At 54.2% G+C, this 25,673-nt stretch overlaps 1 protein-coding gene across 1 annotated transcript in view; it reads right to left on the reverse strand.

Annotated features, from left to right (window-relative positions):
* Window positions 1-24,495, reverse strand: part of LOC120393799 (scavenger receptor class A member 5-like) — a gene marked incomplete at its 3' end in the record, with an annotated part of 96,645 nt that extends 72,150 nt beyond the window's left edge. The window contains exons 1-2 of the mRNA XM_039518286.1: window positions 24,092-24,495; window positions 17,322-17,440 (exon numbers count right to left, since the gene is read on the reverse strand). Coding sequence (XP_039374220.1) covers window positions 17,322-17,433 — 112 coding nt within the window. The remainder of the gene's footprint in view (window positions 1-17,321; window positions 17,441-24,091) is intronic.
* Between the last annotated feature and the right edge of the window lie 1,178 nt (window positions 24,496-25,673).

Below are 25,673 nucleotides of genomic sequence, written 5' to 3' on the forward strand. Positions count from 1 at the left end.
AAATGAGGCTAATCTGATCCCAGTGGGGCTTGCTACTCGAGGGTAACAGCGGCAAAGCCTGAGCAGCCACCTCCTGCCCCGGACGGCTGGGAAAGCTGGTGGGCTGAGATTCAAACTGCCTGGGCGGTGGTCTCCCTAGATATGGGAAAAGTACAAACCTCCGTTACAACAGGAGACACCCCCCCATACATCAAACAGGACCCGATACCTCAGGAAGCAAAAGAATCTTTAAGGCAAGTGATAGAAGAATTGGAAAAATGAAAATTAATTTGAAGGTGTTCAGCGCCTAACGCGGCACCAACCTGGCCACTTAAAAAACCTGACAGAACATGGAGATTAACGATTGGCTATCGGGGGTTAGACAGAACTGCCAAGCGGGGGCACCTGTCGTGGCTGCTTACCCAGCACTGTTGGAGGTGGTAACCCCTGACATGAAGTGGTTCTCAGTACTAACAGCTTTTGGAGTTTACCTTTAAACCCAGAGTCTCAATACAGAACAGCTGCTGTATCCCAGGGTGTGCAATACTGCTGGAATGTTTTGCCTATGGGGCACTGTGACGCACCCACAATATTTCATACTGTGGTGAGAAATATACTAGATCAGGAGGGACTGTTACAAACGAGAAGGATAGTCCAGTATGTAGGTGACATTTTAATAGTCAGTGAAACAGAACAGGCACATGAAGGTTAATGTGGCAGTTACTGACTAGCTGCCAAGCGTACGGCTTGAAACTTAACTCCTCTAAATCCCAGATGAAACAGAGAGAAGAGCAATATCTTGGAATTCGGCTCAGTGCAGGGGGAAGGTCTCTGGACAAGGGAAGGGTGAAGTGTATTATTAACCTCCCTAGGCCAGTAGACACTAAATCTTTGCAATCTTTTTTGGGGCTTACTAACTTCTGCAGAGAATTCATGGCTGGGTACGCAGAGAAGGCAGGCCCCCTGTATGAGGTACTTAAAAGTCCACAGTGGACCTGGACAGAGGAGGCTACTAATGCATAGGAAAGCCTGAAAAAAAGGGTTAATGGAGGCACCTGCCTTGGCTGCCCCAACAACGAATTCCCCTTTGTATTGTACCCTAGCGTGAAGAATGTCTGTATTGTTAGTGTGCTGACACAGGGTGCTGGTGCTGGGGAGAGACCCGCTGCTTATTATAGCAGAGCGTTAACAGGTTCAGAAAGCAAACTGGGAATTTGTGAGCAAACTGCTCTAGCTGCCTACTGGACACGACAAAAAGCTCAGGCAATTATCGGAGCAAGCAAGGTGATTGTAAAGAGTCCCCATGTGCTGGGAAGGTTACTCAGTCAGGAAAATCTATCTAAAGGACATGGGAGAGTAGATAAGGCCATTCAATGGGTCTTTGCACTCATGTCTGAGAATGTTCAACTAGTCCAGTGGTTCCCAAACTGGAGTTCGTGAACCCCTGGGGGTTCGTGAAATGTTACAGGGAGGTTTCAGAAAAAAATTCCCTAATGGGAGACAGAGCTGTCCCTAGGGAGCCCAGGCAGCACGGGGCCAGCAGCCCAGAGCCCCTGGACTTCCAAGAGCTAAGCAGATCAAAGCCAGCATCTCTACCCCACTGAGGGGATTTCAACTTCATGACTCATAAGAAATGGAAAGGGAGGTGGATAATTTTTGCTGTTTTTAAAATTAAATAGGCAGCTAGTGTTGGTTTTAAAATTATTATGAAGAACAAGTTTAAGCTTTGTTGCAACGTGCGTTGTTTGCCTGGACTGCTCAAGACCTGAATGCTTGTGTAGGAGGAACTCTTTGAGTTGGCTTTTTAAATCCCTTCCTGCTCGGTCACATCTGATCCTCCTTGATGAAACGCAGGGGCCTTGTCTTATAACAGGCTTATTCAAAGTTATTAGTCAAGCTACAAAAGTGAGATTTTGGACATGTGCTGCCATTTTCATAATTTAATAAAAATACTGTCACGATCAATAATAATTAATAATAGATAGTGTGTAATAAGCATGTCATAAAAGCAAATGTTATATTTCCAAGCTCACGGCTTTTATCGTTTATACTCAGGGAAAGGAGAAAATCCCTGGAAATATTCATTTTTAGGAGAGGGTTTGCGAGATGACATTTTAGTGAAAGGGGTTCACAGGTTGTTAAAGTTTGGGAACCACTGAATTAGTCCCACTAAAAGAACCTGAAATATCTGGTTCTTGCATCTGAAGAAGTGGGTATTCACCCACGAAAGCTCATGCTGCAGAACGTCTGTTAGTCTATAAGGTGCCACAGGATTCTTTGTTGCTGAAATATCTGGATGGGGATTGACTATAAACAGTCGAGAACATGTTTGTGAACCCGAATGGGAATCCAAAGCACAGCCTGTCTTTAAAGCAACCCCAATTGAACAGGTGATCGGAAAAACCATTCGGTTTGTGGACGGTAGCTCATATTACACCGAAGGAAAATGCGTCACTGGTTTTGCAGGGATTTGTTTAACTGAAAACCTGCAAAGCATTGACTTTTCCCAGTACAGATTGAGCAAAGGGGGAACGCAGTCTGCAGAAGTGTCTGCGGTCTTAGAAGTTTTAGCTAGAATGAGGAACAAGCAAACAGCTAATAATAGGAACGGATTCAGATTATGTTTACAAAGGAACCACCAGCTACCTACCGTGGTGGAATAGTGTAGGTTTTACAGGAACTGACGGATCCCAAATTAAACACAAGACCTTATGGCAGCAAATAGGGCACTTGGCAGGGCGGGATCAGAGGATCCGGAAGGTTAAAATAAAAGCCCATAAGAGGGCAGGTCCGTTAAAAAACGGAAATGAAGTAGCAGATAAATTGGCTAAGGAAGCAGCCCTTCCTGGAACACTGTGGGAGCCTACACCCATGGCCATAGGCGCCAACTTCCCCTCTTCCCTGTGGGTGCTTGACCCCACCCTGGCCTCGCCCCCAACCACCCCTTCCATGAGGCCCTGCCCCGCCCCCATTCCAACCCCTTCCCCAAAGTCCCTGCCCCAACTCCGCCCCCTCCTTGCCCCTATTCCGATTCCTTCCCCAAATCCCCAGCCCGGCCCCACCTCCTCCCCTCAGCAGGCCACGTTCCCGCTCCTCGCCCCCATCCCGGAGCGTGCTAACGCTGCCAAGTGCTGGGAGGTAGGCGGAGGAGCGGGGACGTGGCGTGCTCAGGGGAGGAGGAGGAGGTGAGGCGGGTGCCAGTGGGTGCAGAGTGGGTGCAAAGCACCCACCAATTTTTCCCCGTGGGTGCTCCAGCTCCGGAGCACCCCCGGAGTCGGTGCCTAGCCCATGGCAGTAACCACCCGGGCACAGGCAAAGCAAAAACCAGAAAGTGAGGGAAACAACCAGAAAGAGCTTCAGTTTTCACAGGACCTGCAGGCAAAAGAGGACTTAATCCAGCAACAGAGAGTAGAAAGCCCCTCACAGCGGCAGGGGGTCCACTGAGATCATCCCAGCACAGCAGCAGGCCACAAGCAGAGGGTAGTAACTGAGCCGCGAGGACAGCCTAAATCCTTGGCTTGCCAGATTAGGTGAAAATCTGCCTTTGGGGAGAATCTCTGGCCGCTGCCCAGAGACCAGAAAACCAGATGTGCTGGTGGGTGTAATTTGGGGGGGAATTACTCTGCGTGTGCCTGGCATGTGGCAGTGGGGCTGATCTCTTGTTCAAAGGGCCCCCACCAGCATGGAGGGGAGATCTGAATTTAATAAATTCCAGGACAAAGCCAGAAAATACCGCTTGGCTCAGCCCGTCTTACATCCTCTTGCCCACAGAATTACCCCTTAAGGGGTAACGCCTGATCCCCTCCCCTCGCAACAAACGCAGCAGTGCCCATGCTGGTCCAGTGCATCACCAAGTGACCCATCCCCTGTCGCCCATTCCCAGCTTCTGGCAAGCAGGGGCCAGGCTGCATAAAGGGCTCCAGCCAGTTTGATATTCTATCTTAGCCAGATGTAATCTCCTAAAAGAGACGGGAGGAAGCAGAGGTGAGTGTCCAATTCCTTCAAATGTGTGCCAAGGGTGGAGATACGTCCATCTTATCCCCACCCCCGGGGATTCATAGATTCCAAGCAAGAAGGTACCATCTAGTCTGACCTCCGGTATAACACAGGCCAGAGAACTTCCCTGAATTAATCCCTGTTTGAACTAGAGCGGCTCTATTAGCAAAACAGCCAGTCTGGATTTTAAAATTGCCAGCGATGGAGAATCCACCATGGCCCTCGGGAAATTGTTCCAATGGGTAATTACTCTGTTAAGAGTGGACGCCTTATTTCCAGTCTGAATGTGTCTGGCTTCAACTTCCTCCCATTGCATCGTGTTAGACCTTTCTCTGCTAGACTGAAGAGCCCAGTATTAAATATTTGTTCCCCATGTAGGTACTTACAGACTGGGATCGAGTCACCCCTTAACCGTCTCTCTGGTAAGCTAAACAGATTGAGCTTGTTGAGTCTCTCACTTTAAGGCCTGTTTTCCAATCCTTTATTGTATTCATTGACAAATAATTTATGCTGAAATAAAACAAGAGCAAATCCTAAAACTGAATCACAAAGGGGCAGAGTTAAGGTTAATTCTGTATTTTCCCATCCTTAACATTGCATTAATGTCAGGTTTTGGCCCAACGTTGACCCTGTGCCTATTAGAAGACAGACCATGACTCCTTCTAGCCCAATTAATGATGGCTACCAAGTCTGCCATCAGATATTAACTATTGCTGGTTGCTAGCGCCTACTTGGGCCAGATTTGAACCAGATACTGCTTACAGAGCTTATTCTCAATTGCTTGAGGTCTCCCATGTCTCAGTTCCATTGGAATTTTGATGCGGCAGTCCCTCTTTTCAAATTAAATCTCCTTTCTAGCTTTGCCAGACTTCCAACTCTGGCCATGTCTATACTGCAAAGAAGAACTTGCAGCTGGCCTGTGCCAGCTGACTCGGGCTCCCAGGGCTCAGGCTGCCCGGCAGTTTCACTGCAGTGTAGACCTACCCCAAGCTCTGGGACCATCCCACCTCACAGGGTCCTAGACCCTGGGCTCCAGCCCGAGCCGGAAGTCTACACTCAATGAAACAGCAGGGCAAGCCTGAGTCAGCTGGCAGGGGCCAGCCGCAGGTGTTGCGGTGTTGTGTAGACATACCCTCTGTGACTGCCTAGGAGGCGATAACAACAATACAGTACTGAGCACTACTGTGGAACAGCATTCGGCACCTCATCTGAAAGCGCTTCACGTAGGTAGATCAAATAACGTTATTCCCATTATACAGCTGGGGAAACTGAGGCACAAGAGATCAGGGCTCCTGTTTTCCAAAGGTGGCCTCTAACCCCAGGTCCCTCCAGTGTTTGGGGGTGCCCCTTTCGAGACACTTCAGCCCCGCTTTTTAGAGCCGCGGAGCACCGACAACTTCAAATCAAGTCTGCTGGAGCAGCTGATGGTCAACATGTCCGTCAAGCAAGCCCAAGGCGTCTCTGGCGAGGGACCCAGCATCAGAGGCCACGGAGGGGAGCCTGGCCCATAAACTCCGGGAGCCTCTGTGTCCCCATGTGTGAAATGATCCGAGTGCCCTGTGCAGCACCGTACAGCGAGGGACGGGAAGAGACCCCAGGCACCCCGGCAGTCAGTTGGCCTCTCTGTTTACTGGGCCGTGCTGATTCCGTCCGGCAGTGAGAGTCTGATTTGCAGTCGCACTGAGCACGCACAGCTCCCATTGACTTCGCAGGGAACGGCAGGTGCTCAGCACCCACTGAAAACCAGGCTTGTGGAGGAGGAGCTGCTAGTGATACGCCAGCCTCAACCCCCCCAGAGCCTGCATGCAGTTTGGATCCTGATGCAAACGCCTGCAGCCTCCAAAGGGTTACGCTGGGTGTAGAGCTGCAAGGGGCTGCAGCCGGCGTATGAAATGATAAAACGCTGAGGTCACTCCCTGACCGCGGGCGGGGCCGGATCCCTCGAGGAAACATTGTTTTAAGAGGCGATGCTGAGCAGGGATTAAGCGGTGAAATGCAGCATCCCCAGCTCTCCTGCATAAATCAATCTGCAATTCATTAGCAGCATGCGGTTCCCATTTGCTGGCCAGGGCATTCTGTCACTGGCCAAACAGATGGAGCTGGGGGGTTCATAACGAGGATAGCTGCAATATTTTTCTGACATTAACACTTAGATCAGGTCCTCAGAGGGCGCACGAGGAGTTGGCCTCAGCCCTCGAACCACCCACTCCTTTCTCACTTGCTCGCAGAGTGGAGAAAGGATCGCAGCTGTCCAAGCAGGGCTTTCACAGCCTCCGAGAAGGAGCCCAGGGCTTAGGGTTTGCTCTCATCAGTAACCAAGGGGAAAAGCAAATATTTCTCTCTCCCCCTCTCCCCCACCCAAAAGGATTTTGCAATCTAGCCAGCCCAGTGGGGTAGCCCGATCAGCCAGCTCCTGCCCCCTTGCTGTGCCTTGCCCAGAGCTGCTGCTATCCCATTTTCCAGCGTTCACTTTGTAACAAGCAGGTTGGGGTGTAGGTCTTTGTGCCCTCGGCATCAGAAGGGCTCAAGTGTGTCATAAGCCTTATACCGCAAACCACTAACGGAGATGCGCCGTTAACTCCAATAGCTCAGGACTCCATTTTGGGAGCCAGATTCCATCCCTCCTACTGCTGTGAAGTTCTGAGCACCTAGTGACAGCTAGGCTGGCGGACGGGGCCACACATTGGTTACAGTATTTTAGTATTTTTAGACATTTCGACCGTTCAAACCACCAAGATGCTCATTATGGCACCATCTCATGGCCCGAAGGTTGAAGGAGGAAGCCCCCATGAATTAATTTGTTATAAATTACTCACATCTGAGAACAGGTGAAGAAGGAATACGCTGAAGTGGGGAGGGGCTGGGGCTGATGGTCAGAGTAGGAGGCAGGCAGGCTGGACACCTTGGTTGTATCCTCAGCTGGGCCACCAACTCGCTACGTGACCTCAGGCCAGTCACAAACTCTCAGGCTGTGTCTGCACCGCAGTTAGACACCTGCGGCTGGCCCGTGCCAGCTGACCGGTCTCCTGGGTCTCGGGCTAAGGAGCTGTTGAACTGCAGCATAGATGTTCCGGCTCTGGGACCCTCCCACCTTGCCGGGTCCTGGAGCTCGGACTCCATCCCAAATGGCAATTCAACACCCTTTAGCCTGAGCCCTGTGAGCCCGATTCAGCTGGCCTGGGCCAAGCATGGGCTTTTAATTGCAGTGTAGACAGACCCTTCAACTTTAGCAATAAAACTGAAAAGAAATATGTCAAAGGGTGTGTGTGTGTGTGTGTGTGTGTGTGTGTGTGCGGTTCAGTTTGTGTTTGTAAAGACCTTGGAGACTGTAAAGGTGCGCACAGTCCTGCCCGCCCCCTGGTGTCCAGGTGTGGAACTGCAGGTGACCCCCACCCTTACTTTTACCCAGTTGGGGAGTCAAAATGTTCCCTATGAAGGATCTGGGCCGGGGGAAGCCGGAACAAATTAATCCAAACCAGTCTGTCGCCTGGAAGCAGGTCTCAGGGAAGGTGAGAGCACAACAGGCCGCCCATAAGGTTCTCGCCACAGCGTCCTCCGGGGTCCCAAACTCATGCAAAGTCTCTGAGTCTGGGCAGGCTAGAATCCAGGAGCCAGAGAGCGAGCGCATCACCCTCGGTAGGCTCGGTGACGTCACAGCCCTTCCCTCGGCCTCTCAGCCAGACCTGCTCCCACCTCAGCTCAGCGCCCCGTTCCACCAGCCTGGATTACACCCAGCCTGCCCCTTAAGGGGTGGAGCGCTCCTTCACAGGGCCCTGGCATGTCCAGTGCTGCAGAAGGACTCAGAATGTGGAGCCCATGGGCCTAGCCTGCTGGCTGGCTATATTCAGGTCAACAGTACCCGGCTTCGACAGATACAACCAACCTTCAACAAAACCCAGCAGGCAGACTCGAGTTCCAAAGAGTATTAACGCCACAGCCCTGTTTGGCACCCAGAGGCCCCCCAGCCCGGTGCGACGTCGCTGCTTGCGGTCGCTGTGGGGCAGGAACTTTACCTTTGTGTCTGTGCAGTGCCCCACGTAACATCCAGCCTCATGCTGTCCAAGCAGCTCCCTAGGATTCGTGGCGGTAGTCTCACAACCCCCCTCGGCGGTGAAGTATCCAGCAGAAGTAATTTATAGAGAGACCGAGGGCTCAGTCCAGTCCTACTCCTATGGCGCAGTGATCTTGCAGGAGTCTGTGGCACAGCTAGGAATCCTCTCCAGCTGTCCCTCCTCCCGCGACCTGGGCTGAGCCGGGCAAGCATGGAGCAGCTACAGGACCCGAGCCACGAAGTCTCTGGGAGCTTTGCTAGCCTCCAGAGTGCAGAATTTGGCCCATCTGCCTTTTTAGCTGCAGAAAGATTGTACGGATTCAGCTGCAGGTGTGTCTCCCCCAAACAGCTCAGCTTTACAAGCCGGACCACCCTGGATGGTGGCAGCGCTTCCATTAGGAAATGCCCTCAGGCATCCGTCCCAAATCCTTCTGCCTCCTTTACTAGGTTTGCCTGCCAGCAGCCAAGGCTAACTAAACTGCTGCGATAGACGCCCAGAGCCGCCACCCCACCGCCGCGAAGGAGCCCGTCCCCGCTAGGAACCACGCCCGTCTCAGTTCCCTTTGAAATACGGCACAGAAGAAAGCAAAGGCATAAGGCAGCATGGTCTACAGGACAGAGCACGGGACTGCGAGTCAGGACACCTGGGTTCTGTTTACTGACCTTGTAGTGGGGTGGGCACCCGCCCCTGCCTTGAAACAGCCCGGGGAGAGGGCTGGGGCAGGGAAGGACGAGTGGGGCTGACTGGGGAAAGCAGCCTCAGATGGGGGCCACCCCCCAGTCAGGCTGAGGCTGGCTTCATGAGGGCCCAGCTGGCCCTTATAAGAGGGCTGGGGCCAGAAGCCAGAGACAGAGCCTCTCACTAGCGGTACAGAGGGAAGGGCCTGGCTGCCTGGAAGCTGAGAGGGTACCAAGACTGGAGCAGGGCTGGGGAAAGGCCAGAGGAGCTGGGGAGCTCTGGCCTGGAAACTCCCCAGGCTACAGGCCTTGTTAAAGGCCAGAAAAAAGTACTGGGGTTGCAGAGGGGCAGCCCAAGGGTAGACAGAGGCAGCAGGGCCAAACCCTCCTGGCCGGTGATGAGTGGCACTTACACTGCAGCCTGCCCCAGGGAGCGGGGGCTCGATGGTGACTGGCAGTAGCCAAAGACTGAGGCGAGCTGGGGCTAGGGGGCTGGGGGTTTCCCTGAGTGGGGAGACCCAGATCTGTGGGGGTAGTGCCAGGGGGCAGCATCCCGGCGTGAGAGGGGCACCGGGGTCCGGGAGGGACACGGGGACCAGAGGCAAGTGGGACCTGCAGAGGGCGCCCCGGAACTGGAAAAAGAGCTAATTCCCAGGACACCAGCAGGAGGCGCCGCAGGGGTGAGTCCTCGCACCGTGACGGACCTGCTGTGCGTTTTGGGCAAGTCCTTCCGCTCTGTGCACCTTAATTTCCCCTGCGTGTGCCGTGTGGCTAACAGCCACTGTTCTCCTTTGTACAGAGCCTGGACATCTATCAAAGAAACATGCTCTATAAGAGTTAATATTGGTGTTATTCTGGCCTGTGAAGGTGCTTATCCCACACTCAGCACCTTGGTATCTGGGTGCCTTCCAGTCCCGCACTTAGGAGAGTAACTAACATCAGTGCTACAGGCCAATGGCAAGGACGCCAGCACCCGCTGGCTCGAATCGGGGGCCACTTGTCAAGGCCCAAACCCGACTGAAGCACCAACGGAAGAAGCCTCGGGATTCTGCCTTGCCCACAGGCAGTGGACTGCACTCAGCCACGGTCGGACAACGCGTGGAAGGCGCGGATCTCTCCACCACAAATGGAAATGCATCGAAATCGCCACCTTGGGACTGCGGCGAGGAGCAAACCATGCGACACATCGCGGACAACCTGCCCCTGCCAGGCTTGCAGCGGTGGCACAATGCCGGGTCTTTGGAATCGCAAGATTCGGTTAGAATCCCAGCCTGCTGCTTTTCTAAGGCTGTCCGACAGAAAGAAGACGATGATGAACATCTGGCCCAGGCTCGTTCTCTCCTCCTCTCCCCAGGGGGAGAAGCGCGTGCGGGAGAGAGTCTTGCTTTGGATTTTACTCCCAGGCAGACAGACACATGTTGCTCGAGGGTTATGTTAGAGAAGGCAGGTCAAAGGAATGCGGGAAGATCTGAGGGTTTGGTTGAAGTTTTGCATGTCAATGAGGAAGGGGGAAGAAAGAAAGGGAAATTCCACGAGTCAAACCAGGAATAACCAAAAAAATTTTTTTGGGGTGTTTCTAACAGAGGGGGGAGGGGAAGATCACTACTCCACAACACACTGGCATCAGATCTCCTGTTGGAACAGCCACACAAAAAATTAAGCCCTCGGCTCAGTACAAACATTCAAACAAACCCTCTCAGGCAGATTGGCATCTTCTGTCCATTCGAGGTCACCCCAAAGCCCTATGTTCCAATGCAACGTAGCCCAACCAGCGGGACTCGTGGAGCACTGGAAATGACATGCCTCTGCAATCAGTAAAGAGCAGGACCTTCCAATCCCACCCCCTGGAACAACGCCCCACGTTACCCAGGCAGCGTCTGCTGGAGGTTGCCACCTCGTGGTAGCTACAACTTTTCCGTGCAAGCCTGTGGTAATATCTCTGCCTCCCAGATCTGTGCGCTCACCCCAGACCACACAGGCCTCACGACGGGTTGATAAAGTGCCAGTGGCAGTTTATATGATCACCATCCCAGCCACCTAGCCTGTGGAATGCAGAGCTGTTGGCAATCAATGTGCAACCCAATTCCATGCACCTGGGGCTAAATGTATGGCTGGCCGCAATAACGCCCCAGGGAGCTCCTGGGAGACCAGCATCTGCCTGTGCAGAACAGTGCGTGGTGCCAAGGCTGGCAGAGGCACAGTGATCATAGCAATGCCAGAAGAACCATTCTCCAGGCTGACCAGGTTTATTGGGACCTGGGGGGATTGCACTGGGTGTGCTGGGGCAGACACTGGAGTACGTGTTGCTGGCAGGCAGGGCTATTAGGCCAGAAACACTCCTTTGGAAGACATCCGGCTCGTGACACAGTGAATTCTACACCCTGCAGAGCAGTTTGCTGTGTTCCGTCTTCACCACTCTTGTGAGTGCGTGCGTGAGTGAGGGTGCCCTCTGGTGGCTGGGCCAAACCCAGGATGCAAGACCTACTACTGCCAAGGGCCAGAGTGCCAGTCACAGAAGGATTAGAATTCTAGTCCAAGCTCCCTTTGGGTGCGAGGAATATCATGCTGATGGTGTCTATTGTCTGGCGACAACAGATTCATGATAAGCTCTGGGAGCAACGCACGGCCTAATGGTTAGAGCCTGGCATAGGGAGCTGCGTGACTGGGCTCAGATCTGCCACTAACATGCAGTGTGACAAGCGGGGCTGACATTTAAAAAGGACTCTCTGCTCTGGGGTGCCCAACGCTTAAGCTGTCCCTGGTAGAGAGGCTGACACACACGGCGGAGCAGTTCTGTTTCCACCCAGCATGCTCGTGCATGCACACACACACACACACACACACACACACACAGCAGTGCCCTGGGCAACCACAAACAATGCCCCATGCAAAAGGGGACCTTTCAGAAATCCTTTGACAAAGCGCCTCACCAAAGGCTCTTAAGCAAATTAAGCTGTCATGGGATAAGAGGGAGGGTCCTCTCATGGATCAGTAACTGGCTGAAATATAGGAAACAAAGGGTAGGAATAAATAATCCATTTTCACAATAGAGAGAGGTAAATAGTGGTGTCCCCCAGGGGTCTGTACTGGGACCAGTCCTATTCAACACATCCATCAGTGATCTGGAAAAAGGGGTAAACAGTGAGGTGGCAAAATTTGCAGATGCTACAAAACTACTCAAGCTAATTAAGTCCAAAGAAGATTGTGGAGTTGCAAAGGGATCTCACTAAACTGTGCAACAGGGCAACAAAATGGTAGATGAAATTCAATGTTGATAAATGCAAAGTGATGCATGTTGGAAAACATAATCCCAGCTATACGTATAAAATGATGGGGTCTAAATAAGCTGTAACCATTCAAGAAAGAGATCTTGGAGGCATTGCGGATAGTTCTCTGAAAACACCCACGCAGTGTGCAGCGGCAGTCAAAAACGCAAACAGAATGTTGAGAATCATTAAAAAAGGAATAGAAAATAGGACAGAAAATAATCATGTTGCCTCTATATAAATCCATGATACCCCCACACCTTGAATACTGTGTGCAGAACTGGTCGCTCCATCTCAAACAGATATATTAGAATTGGAAAAGGTTCAGAAAAGGGCAAGAAAGATTATTAGGGGTATGGAACAGCTTCGGTATGAGGAGAGGTTAAAAAGACTGAAACTTTTCAGCTTGGAAAAGAGACGACTAAGGGGGACATGATAGAGGTCTCCAAAATCTTGACTGGTCTGGAGAAAGTGAAGAAGGAAATGTTAGTTACTTCTTCACATAACACAAGAACTAGGGGTCATCCAATGAAATTAATAGGAAATAGGTTAAAACAAACAAAAGGACATATTTCTCCACACAACGCATAGTCAACCTGTGGCACTCCTTGCCGGAGAATCTTGTGAAGGCCAAAACTATAACAAAGTTCAGAAAAGAACTAGATAAGTTCATGGAGGAGAGGTCCATCAATGGCTATTAGCCAGGATGGGCAGAGAGGCAACCCCATCATCTGAGTGTCCCTAGCCTCTGACTGCCAGAAGTTGGGACTGGATGAGTGGGATCACTAGATGATTCCCTGTTCTGTTCGTTCCCTCTGAAGCACCTGGCATTGGCCGCTGTCAGAAGACAGGACACTGGGCTAGATGGACCCTTGGTCTGACCTGTTCTTATGCTTTTATGAGTCATGCACTGGGACAGCCCAGGGGTCTCTCTGAACCCACACCCAGATCGCCCAGTCTAGAGCTGTGAAAGCTTCAGAGCTGCCCCCTGCAACAAACATAATCTTAACGTGCTTCCATGGCAGCCACCACTCAAGGAGGCTTTTACAAACTTTCTCTAGCTGGAGGTGGGTCTTGGGAGAACTAAGAGGCAGAGCCAGTCCTATAACTCCACCCCCACTAGGAAAGCTTAAAATGGAGCCTCCTGCAGCAAAGCCACCAGTCCTGCCCTGTCCTGCACCAAGACAGCCTGTCCTGCCAACCGCCTTTCCCTCAGCTACCAGGGAAGTCAGAGGCCGATCTATCAGCCCCCAGCCCATCCATCAGTATCCAGTCAGAGCTAACTAGAATCTCAGCTTTACCACACCCCGGGGGGGAGGGGGGAGGTTGGTGGTTTAAGTGGTTAAGTGAGGATGTTGACTCTCTATGCCCCATTCAGCTCTTGGCGTCTCCACTGACACTGCCACCATGGGGCCAATTCGTGCCAGTCACAGATGTGGGGCTTTTCCCCCAGACGGATGCTTGTCCACTGAGATAGGGATGGAAACCCCACCCCCAACTCATGTCACAAAGGCCCATCATTCAAGGCTGAAACTAGCTGTCCCATTGTCAGCTGGGTTTCCTGTCTCCCTTCCAGAGTTCAGGCTGGGAAGAGAGTCAGTGATGGAGAATTATGTGGCAGTGGGGAACCGGCTGGATCCTTTCACTGGCCATTTCCAGACTTGCCAAGGTTGGGCTGTAGAAATTTTGTTTCAAACAATGCAATATTATTTTGGGCCATTAGCTGGTCTCCATGGAAACACACACTCAGTCTTAACTGTTTCTTGACCGAGTCCAGTTTGTTGTGAATAACAGCTTTGGGTCATGTCTCACCTGGGCTAGATTTGTCGGGGTGAAAGTCCCCATGGCCCAGTAACAAGTCTCCTCCACCAACTAGCATTTAAAATCTCTCTCTAACTTGTGCTCATTTTCTCTCATTGATTCCACATCAGCTCAGATCAGCATGCCAGTTAAAATAATAATACCTAGCTCTTATATGCAATGTTTTTCCAGCTCTGCAGATTCACCTGGAATCTGAGAGTCAAGCTGGGTCCTTCCCTTCCCATGCATCATCCCCAGTAATAAACATTTTGCAGGGCCCAGATGCTGTCTGTTGCACCTAAGCAACCCACTCTGCTGTCCATGGGATTGCACGGGTGTTCTGGATTGTAATTCAGGGGGCAACTGATGCCCAAGAAGGGACACCTCCCTGGAGGTGTCGTATGGTGGCTTGGCAAGGCTCTCAGGGGAAAAGAGATCTGCTGATTAAGCAGCTGCCATTTTGACACATTATTATTAACAATCACATACAAAAACCTATATTCAAAGAATGCTCTTTAGGCTGCAAAGTCGAGCACTCGGAAGTTAGGAAACGCCAGACAGACAGTTGCACGTTCAACTCGCTCTCTGGCCCCATGTGCGTCCCGCGTGTGCACTGACAGGGTCAGCGACACACTCATCACGCAGCGGCAGGCAACAGCCGTGGGCTCGAGCAAGGTCTGGGCCAGAGGGCCGGAGCCACAGCCAGGCCTGGCCATGAGCAGAAAGACCCAAGCTCTGCAGCTGAACAGCTGGCCCAGAGTTCCCCTTCCAGCAGTGGGACTCTCCACACCCATTTGGCAACGCTGCCGGATGGAGAGGCGAGTCCCAGCCCCACACCCCTTCCGCCCCACCCAATCTTGGCAGCCGCGTCCGTGCTCCAGCTGGCCCCACTCGAACAGGGCACGCTAGAATATCCAAAGCTGAACCCAAAGCCCGAGAGCATCCCCCACCCCAAGCCCTAGGACGTGGTCCCTGAGGCTGGCTCGCAGGCAGCCCACGCCCTGGTGAGGTCAATCAATGCAGCCTGTTCCCGAGAGCAGCGGCTAGCCAGAATGGAGCGTGGAACCAGGCTTCACATGTCTGGCCAAGGCACCGCTTGGGCTGCAGGATGTCAGGACACTGCCCGGCCTGATGCCGGGTGTTCAGGAGGGACCTGTCAGCCCCTCAGGGAGGATTCTCCCATAACTACGTATTCCCTGGGTCGGGTGCTATTCAGTATTTTCATTACTGATGTGGATAATGGAGTGGAGAGTACGCTTATAAAATCTGTGGATGACACCAAGAGGGGAGGGGTTGCAAGCACTTTGGAGGACAGGGTTAGACTTCAAAACAACCTTGAGAAATCGGAAAATGGGTCTGAAATCAACAAGAGGCAATTCAACAAGGACAAGTGCAAAATATGTCACTTAGGAAGGAAAAAAAATCAAATGCACCAGTACAAACTGGGGAACAACTGGCTAGGGGATTGTACCGCTGCCAAGGGTCTGGGGGTTACAGTGAATCACAATGTGAACATGAGGCAACATTGTGGTGTAGTTGCAAAAAAGGCTAATATCCTTTTGGGGTGTATTGGCAGGAGTCTCGTATGGAAGATGGGGAGGTAATCATCCCACTCTTTTTGGCACTGGCAAGGCCGGCTTTAGGCCGATTTACCCGGTTCCCCGGAATCAGGCCCCACGCTGGCACCTTTTTAATTTTTACTCACCCGGCGGCGCTCTGGGTCTTTGGTGGCATTTTGGCGGCGGGTCCTTGAGTGCCGCCAAGACCCGAGCGAGTGAAGGACCCGCTGCCGAAGAGCCACCGAAGACCCGGAGCACCGCCGGGCAGGGGCGGCTCTAGACACCAGCGCGCCAAGCAGGCGCTTGGGGCGGCCGTTTCCCGGGGGGGCGGCATTTGGCTCCGGTGGACCTGCCGCAGATATGGCTGCGGCAGGTCCACCGGAGCTCGGGACGAGCGGACCTGCCGCAGGCATAACTGCGGCGGGTCCCCTCTTCGCGCGGCTCCGGTTGAGCTCCCGCAGGCATGACTGCGGCAGGTCCGCTCCTCCCTGGCTCCGGTGGACCTGACGCAGGCATGCCGGCGGGAGCTCAACCGGAGCCGCGGGAAGAGGGGACCCACCGCGGGACCGCGGAAGGGCGGCGCAGCGCTCCGCGCTGCTTGGGGCAGCCTACTGTCTAGAGCCGCCCCTGCCGCCGGGTGAGTACGAATCGGGCCCCGCACTTGCTAAAGCCAGCCCCGGGCACTGGGGAGGCCTCAGCTGCAGCACTGTGTCCTGTTCTGGGCACCGCCCTTCAAGGAAGAAGTGGACAAACTGAGAAGAGTCCAGAGGAGAGCAACTAAAAGGATAAAGGTTTAGAAAACCTGACCTGGGAGGAAAGGTTACAAAAACTGGGAATGTGCAGTCTTGAGAAAAGAAGACCCGATAACAGTCTTCACACATGTTCTGGGCTGTTATAGAGAGGATGGGGATCAACTGTTCTCCTTGGCCATCGAAGGTCGGACAAGCAGTAATGGGCTTTATCTGCAGCACGGGAGAGTTAGGTTCGATATTAGGAAACACTTGCTAACTCTCTGGGCAGTTAAGCTCTGGAACAGGCGTCCAAGGGAGGTTGTGGAATCCCCGTCATGGGAGATTTTTAAGAGCCGGTTGGGCAAACACCTGTCAGAGCTGGTCTGGGTTTATTTGGACCTGCCTCAGCGCAGAGGCTGGGACTTGATGACCTCTCGAGGTCCCTTCCAGCCTGTCATTTCTATGGTTCTATGATTCTCCATGATCATCTGGTTTGAACAGATCCCTACAAACCTCTGCTCTTTGGACCCAGTGGAAGAAACCTCCTGAGGGCAGGGGACCCGAAAGCCCTTGAGGCACATGCTAGGAGCTTTGTCTTGTCTGGGATTTTTACAATTCGATCCAACCAGAAACATCTCAGAGGCAATGGATATATGGTTAGGACTCTGGAGCTTTTGACATCCAGCCAACATCCACGCTTCATCTGGCCTGGGGTTCATGTTCTCACTAGCGCCCTCGCCCGCTTGCACCCCTAAACGCAATCCCTAGACTTAACGTAGCGCAATCTCCGCTATCCCTTTCGCCTCGGAAACTGTTGCATTATTTGTGTTGGTGGATTTCGGTGCGTAGTGCTGGCCTGACAGCCCTAGGGACTGAAATCCCCAGCTCAGGTACAACACAGTAACAGTGCGAGCGTCCCCCGAGCTGCCCTGCCTAGGTGCCTCATCTCTCTAGTGGGGTGAGGGCAAGTTCAGTGCCCAGGGGCCCATCCAAGTCTTGGTCTATCTGCTTAAAAATATGAGATGCAGGGAACAGCTTTCACGGCGAGTTCTCTGCTACCTTTCCGTGCACATGGCCGCTGAGCGAAAGGGCTGAGGGGTTCCATTGCATCTGGAGCTCCCCCTCACCCCAAAGCAGCCGGGAGGTCTAACACCAGCTCTTGTTGGGGCTCATGACCCCATGGTGTGGGAGTGGTGCCCATTTTCCCATGGGCAAAGAGTTCCTGAAGAGCCTTGCTCAGCGAGGCTCCCCCAGCACTTACCATCCTCGCAGAGGTTCAGTTTGGACAGGTTCCTTCCATCAAATGACTCCTCAAAGATGGAGCCGTTCTCCCGCTCATTGAAGGTGTGCAGGTACATGGCCTTGTTCTCCATCCTCTCGCTGCCGGGGAAACAGAACAGGCAGGTGAGAGACTGCACAGGGTGGGGGGTGGGGGACACAGACAACACGGGACCAGAAACTCCCTGTCACCCTCATCTCTGCCCTGTAACTGTAGCCACTGGAGTAACCCTGTGTAACCCTGACCCACACCTGGGGTCAGCCTCCACTAGCTCCTGCTCCATCACCCAGCATGCACTTGGACATGTGTGTCTATCCATACGTGATGATGCCCATTAGTGGCTGGTCCACAGAGAGGATAAAGCACTTACTACTGCTGCCAATAGATCAAGCTCTCCGCTAGCTCATGCAATAGATGCCTCTGGGTTTGGAGCTGAAGGAGCAGGGTTTTTGCCCTGGCTCTGCAGGGTTGGGGGGAATATGTGGGTTATAGAATCATAGAATCTCAGGGTTGGAAGGGACCTCAGGAGGTATCTAGTCCAACCCCATGCTCAAAGCAGGACCAAACCCAACTAAATCATCCCAGCCAGGGCTTTGTCAAGCCTGACCTTAAAACCACTAAGGATGGAGATTCCACCACCTCCCTAGGGAACCCATTCCAGTGCTTCACCACCTTCCTAGTGAAATAGTGTTTCCTAATATCCAACCTAAACCTCCCACACTGCAACTTGAGACCATTGCTCCCTGTTCTGTCATCTGCCACCACTGAGAACAGCCTAGATCCATCCTCTTTGGAACCCCCATTCAGGTAGTTGAAGGCTGCTATCGATCTGCTGGCAATGCTCCTACTAATACAACCCAATATATCGTTGGCCTTCTTGGCAACAAGGGCACACTGCTGACTCATATCCAGCTTCTCGTCTACTGTAATCCCCAGGTCCTTTTTCTGCAAAACTGCTGCTTAGCCAGTTGGTCCCCAGCCTGTAGCAGTGCATGAGATTCTTCCGTCCTAAGTGCAGGACTCTGCACTCGTCCCTCTTGAACCTCATCAGATTTCTTTTGGCCCAATCCTCTGATTTGTCTAGGTCACTCTGGACCCTCTTCCTACCCCCCAGCGTATCTACCTCTCCCCATAGCTTAGTGTCATCTGCAAACTTGCTGAGGGTGCAATAAATCCCATCCTCTGGGTCACCTCGGCACATGGATTCTGCACACACTGACGGCTCAGCCAGGGACTGGAAATGCTGCGAGCCTTGACATCTCCCCGAGCCAGCTGTCCAGCGCGCGGAGAGGCCAGATGTGCTGAAGCCAAAAGGCCTCGCGCTGCCAAGTGGGGGCTGAACTAAGGTCTCCAGAAGCGCTCAAGCACGGCTCTGGCCCAAGCCTGTCACAGCCCAGGTTCATCTCGGGGAACAGCCATGTTAGAACCACTTCAAGCCGCTTCACGGCGCAGACCCTCCATGAGGGGAGGTGGGGCCAGCTGGAGCACCCTAGGGTCCTCCTTGGCCATGGATTAAAACATAAGGCATCCAGACCATGCCGGGGATTTCAGACATGGCTGCCAGCCTGTGTTAACTCCCCTGCGACCAGGGCCTAGAGAGACCCTTGGTGGTTACTGCGGGTGCGTGGGCCAGAGAGATGGAACCGGGTCATTAGGCAACGCCACACAGGGTCCCCTCTTCCCCCAGGCCCTGCCTTTCGCCTGCCCCATGTGGGAGGCCGGGCACCCTAGAGAGGCTACTCTGGGTTGCGTGGGTCCACCCAAAAACCCTCTTACAGGACGTCCTGGCCCTGTGTCGTCAGCCGGCCCCTCTTGGAACCAGTGGGGTTGATCCCACAGTCCCTCCCCCGGTGGGAGTCGGGCCGGTTCCACGGAGAGATATATCAGGCTCAGCATGGCACCAGGGAAAGGGGAATCAGGCCTGATGGCCTCGGCCCCCACCGGCCGTTCCCCTTGTGTTGCTGGCCTGCACCATGGGGGTAAAGCAGTGCCGGGTGGGAACGGGGGGTATTACACCGGCCTGGCACTGGGTGAAGCGACGCAGACGGCCAAGGAGAGCCAGGCCAGGCCCCACGCGCTCTCCAAAAAGGCTGTGGTGTGGAGGGGTTAATACAGGGCCGCCTGGGGAGGGCAAGTGGGGCAATTTGCCCCAGGCCCTGCAGGGGCCCCCACGAGAATGTCGGATGCTCCCCCCGCCTCCACCTTCCCCCAGTCCCGGCACCTTAGCATGCCGCGTCCAGGAGTGGCCCTGGACAGAGCTAAAGCTGCGGGGCCTGAGCTCCTCCTGCTCAGACCCACGCGGTAAGGGGGCGGGGCCTGAGCTCCTCCTGCTCAGACCCACGCGGTAAGGGGGCGGGGCCTGAGCTCCTCCTGCTCAGACCCACGCGGTAAGGGGACGGGGCCTGAGCTCCTCCTGCTCAGACCCACGCGGTAAGGGGGCGGGGCCCGAGCTCCTCCCGCTCAGAGCCGCGTGGTAAGGGGGCGGGGCCTGAGCTCCTCCCGCTCAGAGCCGCGCGGTAAGGGGGCGGGGCCCGAGCTCCTCCCGCTCAGAGCCGTGTGGTAAGGGGGCGGGGCCCGAGCTCCTCCCGCTCAGAGCCGCGTGGTAAGGGGGCGGGGCCTGAGCTCCTCCCACTCAGAGCCGCGTGGTAAGGGGGCGGGGCCTCAGCTCCTCCTGCTCAGACCCACGCGGTAAGGGGGTGGGGCTGCAAGCTGCAGGCCGAGTGGCAGGAGCTCAGGTCCCGTGGAGCCAGGCCGCTGCAGCACTGTCCAGGGCCACTCCTGAATGCCACGCACTGAGGCTCCAGGAGAGGGGGGGGAAGTGGGGTAAAGCAGCATGGTAAGGGGGCCGGGGCCATTGGATACGCGGCTGGGCGTCCTGCGGACAGTCAGGGGACTGGGATGGGGCAGAGGTTTGGGGCGGTCAGGGGACAGGGAACAGGGGTTGGATCGTGGATGTTCGGAGGTCTGTCAGGACTCGGGGATAGGGGTTGGAGCAGTCAGGGACAGGGAGCAAGGGGGTTGGTGGGGTTGGGGTCCTGGGGTGGGGTTGGGGGCATCTCGGGGCAGGAAGTGGGTGGGGGTTGGATAGGAGGCAAGGTCAGGCTGTTTGGGGAGGCACAGCCTTCCCTACCCTAAAGCTCATTCAGCAGTTTGAGGCTTGCAGAAGAGCCGAGCTGTTAGCTTTTCCATTAGGGCTACCATCCCTTTCACTTCTCAAATGCCAAATTATAGTCTACTTTTAATTTCAGTGCCATAGGGAGAGTCATGTCAGGGGAGGGGAGCTTCATTAAAATTAGCCACTTTAGATTAACAGTGATAGAGCCGAGAGAGCCATGGGGGAGGGATCACATGAGAAGCGCAATATCCTACACCACCTACCTCCTTCCCAACCCTACCAAGGGAGACGCCCCTCCCCTGCATTCCCCCAAGGCTCCAGAGGGGTTAATTCAGTGGTTCTCAAACTTTTGTACTGATGACCCCTTTCACATAGCAAACCTCTGAGTGTGACCCCCCCTTAAATATATAAAAAAGTGTTTTTAATTTATAACACTATTATAAATGCTGAAGGCAAAGCGGGGTTTGAGGTGGAGGCTGACAGCTCGCGACCCCCAGTAATAACCTCGTGACCCACTGAGGGGTCCTGACCCCCTGGGTTAATTTAATTTTAGCACCCTGTGTCCATTCACATGCATGTGCTATTTTGAGCATTTCAGTTTTCACAACATAGGCTCATCCCAGATTCTGGAACAAGCTCAAATGCTCAGTTCATGGAGTATGTACATAAGCTTTACTAAAGACAAACCCACAGTAACCGTCTCCAGTTTGTGAGGGACCCCATGGAGCCAGTCTCTAGGAAACAGCTTAATTCATGGAGGTTAAGTCCATTAATGGCTATTAGCCAGGCTGGGTAAGGAATGGTGTCCCTAGCCTCTGTTTGTCAGAGGGTGGAGATGGATGGCAGGAGAGAGATCACTTGATCATTGCCTGTTAGGTTCACTCCCTCCGGGGCACTTGGCATTGGCCATTGTCGGTAGACAAGATACTGGGCTGGATGGACCTTTGGTCTGACCCAGTATGGCCGTTCTTATGTTCTTACGTTCTAAGTTAAATGAACCCAAAGTTATGGAGACACATCTGAGTCAAGGAAGCCAGCAGAGTATCAGAAACCTGGAAAAATCTCTGACTGGATGGGCTCAGGCGTTTGGTCACAAGCTGAGGTGGTTCAAAAGTTTTGGATTTTTTTTAAGCAGAATTTTTTTATTGTTTCTTTAAACAATCAAACACAGCAAGAGCAAATATTTGGCAACAAACTTCTGAAACCCCAAACCATGTTCAGGTTTTGGCAGACTAATTTCAGCTTTTCAATTAAAAATAACCACAACAAATTTTGAAGGAAAGCAGACATTGTTCATGAGTTTTTTCTGCTTTTTAAAACCCCCTAGTTTTGGATCCAGAAAAAGTTTTGACAGAAAATATTTGTCCAACTCTTTTAATGAGCTTTAGTGCCTTTTAGCACTAGCTGATGCTGAGAACCAGTGATACCTTGTGAAGGTGACTTGAAAAGACGTTTTCTCAAAACTGGGTTTGTGCCGAGATGTGGAAGGTTTTTAAATGCTTATTTTTCCCAGGGCTGCCCAGGAGGGAGAGGGGGCAATTTGTCCCAGACCCCACGGGGGCCCACACGAGAATATAATATTCTATAGTATTGCAACTTTTTTTATGGAAGGGGCCCCTGAAATTGCTTTGCCCCAGGCCCCCTGAATCCTCTGGGCGGCCTTGGGTTAATATGGGGCTGCTTCTGTCGGCGCTGAGCCTGCCAGGTGGAATGTGCTGAGCACCCCCAAACTCATCTCACGTGTTCCCCTCAGGTGCTGGCTGTGGTGGAGAAGGGCCTGCTCGCTCTGCCAAGCCCCCTCCCTGCCCCTTCTGGCTCCAGCCACCATCAGCTGCTGCCCGCTAACGCCTCTGGGTTTAGTTACCGAGACCCCCCAGGCAAACGGCTCCGGCTCCATCTGCTGGGGGACCCCCAGGGCTGCCCTGGTGGGAAATGGCTCCACTCAGCTCTCACACGCCCAGACCTGCACCGAACGCTCGCAGAGCATTCACACCCCAGCGCGGATTCGCTCAGAACGAGCGGCGGGTTCTTTACGCTCTTTAATACAGATCCAGCTGGGCTGTCTGGCCAGAACCAGCCATGCCCGGCACATGGTGCAGAAACCCTGGGCATTTCCATCGGCACTGCTGCTCCAGCTGGGTGGGGGTGAGGGGGGGGCTCCTGAACATACACAGCCCTCGACGGAAACCCTCCATCCCACCCTGTGCTCTCTCTAAGGGGCGCAGGGCTCTCCCTGCGCAGGGCTGGGGCTGAGGCTGGCAGCTAGTGACTCAGTGCAGCACATGCTGCATGTGGGCAGCTCCTTGTCAGCACTGAGGCACTAACCGGGCAAGGGAGGTGTCACTGCCCCGGTTTTACAGAGGGCCACGGTCAGGTACAGCGAGAGCCATGGTTGGACCCGGGTTGGGGACCCAACATTTGAGCACCCAAAACTGATGGCCACTTTGGAAAATGGTTGCCTAAATAACTTGCTCAGAGTCACAAAAGTAGCAGCCTCTTGGATCCCCAAAACCCCTGTTCTAACCACTACACCGTACAACCAGAGAGAGAACCCAAGAGTCCTGGCTCCCAGCCCCCCTACTCTAACCACTAATCCGTACAACCAGAGAGAGAACCCAAGAGTCCTGGCTCCCAGCCCCCTGCTCTAACCACTACACCGTACAACCAGAGAGAGAACCCAAGAGTCCTGGCTCCCAGCCCCCTGCTCTAACCACTACACCGTACAACCAGAGAGAGAACCCAAGAGTCCTGGCTCCCAGCCCCCTGCTCTAACCACTACACCATACAACCAGAGAGAGAACCCAAGAGTCCTGGCTCCCAGCCCCCTGCTCTAACCACTACACCGTACAACCAGAGAGAGAACCCAAGAGTCCTGGCTCCCAGCCCCCTGCTCTAACCACTACACCATACAACCAGAGAGAGAACCCAAGAGTCCTGGCTCCCAGCCCCCTGCTCTAACCACTAATCCGTACAACCAGAGAGAGAACCCAAGAGTCCTGGCTCCCAGCCCCCTGCTCTAACCACTACACCGTACAACCAGCGAGAGAACCCAAGAGTCCTGGCTCCCAGCCCCCTGCTCTAACCACTAATCCGTACAACCAGAGAGAGAACCCAAGAGTCCTGGCTCCCAGCCCCCTGCTCTAACCACTACACCGTACAACCAGAGAGAGAACCCAAGAGTCCTGGCTCCCAGCCCCCTTCACTCATCAGGAGATAACGTCCCTTCCCAAGCAGCCCCTTAAACCAGCTGCCCGGGTACAAACATTTTGGGCTCCTTCAAGTCCCTCTTGACCTTTTAAGTGTATTACCAGGAGCAGCCAAAAATCCCCATGTCCCCTGCTATGCAACGGTCCAGCAACCCAGCCCTGGGTGGGAAAGACGCTGCAAAGAGGGAATCAGTGAGCGACCCCAGTACAGAACCTTTTCCCTGGCCCTCCTGAGCAGGGCCTGACGCCCAGAGTAGAGCGAGCGGCCTCTCGAGAGCCAGGCTGGGCTTTGAAACACACGCCCGACACCCTCATCCGCACTCTGGGACCCCCGGAGTGCACCGGCCCACCCACTGCCGTGGGACATCGCGCCACCCTGGAGAAGCTGCTTAAGCTGTGTCTGAAATGTAAAGCTGCACACAGTGACTCACCTGCCGGCTGAAATCTTGCAGCTAGACGGACGAGGCGTTTTCCAGTTAGTTCCTAGGAGGCAGCATCGCCCAGGGCGGGGAACAGAACTTTGTGCTTTACAGAGAGCTCCAGAAACTCAGGAAGGGGAGAAAAGAACTAGGCAGCATCTGCAGCTCCTTCCATGGTCGGCTGGGGCTGGTCAGCCTCTTGCAAGGCTGCGCTGGGGGGGTGCAGAGATTTCCCCAAATCCTCCTGGCTCCTTCCAGGCTTCTTCCCAGTGGGTGAGAAGTTAGGAGAGAGACCCCAGGCCTCCTCTAGGAGCAGCCAGTGCAACAGCCGAGCGTTTTCCCGGCTCGTGTATGCAGCCACCAGGCCTGGGGGAAGAGGCACCGAAGGATGCTCCGCAGAGCCAGAAGCAGCTGCAGGGCTGGGCTGCTGTGAACTGAAGTTGCTCCTTGGCAGGAGACTTTTGTAGCTCTTGGAGGAGTTGCCAAGACTGAAGTTGGGGGTTCGCGCGCCCTCTTGTGGCCAAGACGCTACAGTGCGAACGTACCGTGGCAATGCACAACAGGGCGAAAACCTCAGCAAAATAGCCAGGGGCTCGTCCTAGCTATCTATGGTCTCTCGTCCCCTGAGTATCCAATCGCCTTCCTCTTTCTCCTCCAGCCAGGGGGGAAGGCTGTTCCCCAATGGGCGGAGGGGAAACTGAGGCACAGAGGGACTAAGTGACTTGCCAAAGGTCATACAGGGCAGTAGTTTTCAAACTTTTTATCTGGCGACCCAGTTGAAGAAAATTGTCAATGCCCGTGACTCAACGCAGCTGGGGATGAGGGGTTGGGGTGTGGGACAGGCTCAGGGCTGGGGCAGAGGGCTGGGGTGCAGAGGTGAGGACAGCAGGGTGGGGCCAGGGATGAGGGGTTTGGGGTGCAGGAGGGGGCTCTGGGTTTGGGGGGGCTCAGGGCTGGGGCAGGGGATTCGCTCACAGGGTTGGGGCTCGGGCTTACCTCAGGTGGCTCCCAATCAGTGGTGCAGTGGGGATGCTAAGGCAGGTTGCCTGCCTGTCCTGGCACCGCGGACTGCGCTGCGCCCCGGATGTGGCCAGCAGTAGGTTCGGCTCCTAGGCGGAGGTGTTCAAGCGGCTCCGTGTGGCTCTCGCACGCAGGCACCGCCCTTCCCCAGCTCCCATTGGCTGAAAACTGGCTAATGGGAGTGCAGAGCCGGTGCTTGGGGCAGGAGCAGTGCACAGAGCCCCGTGGCCCCCCTCCGCCTAGGAGCTGGACCTGCTGCCAGCCACTTCCAGGGCACAGCGCAGTGTCAGAACAGATAGGGACTAGCCTGCCTTAGCCGGGCCGCACCGCCGATGGGACGTTTAACAGCCTGGTAGGGGGTGCTGGCCAGAACTGCTGTGACCCAGCGCCTTTCGTTCCGCGACCCAGTACCACAGATAGAAAACCACCGATACAGGGTGTCTGCAGCGGAGTGGGGAACCGGACCCAGGTCCCCCGCTAGTGCCTGAAATACTGACTCACCCTCCCTCTCATCCTTCACAGGAAGAGTCAGGAATAGCCCCCCCACCCCGGCTCCAGCCACGGGCACTAGCCC

Source organism: Mauremys reevesii, unplaced genomic scaffold (assembly GCF_016161935.1).
Source record: "Mauremys reevesii isolate NIE-2019 unplaced genomic scaffold, ASM1616193v1 Contig31, whole genome shotgun sequence".
Taxonomy (NCBI): domain Eukaryota; kingdom Metazoa; phylum Chordata; order Testudines; family Geoemydidae; genus Mauremys; species Mauremys reevesii.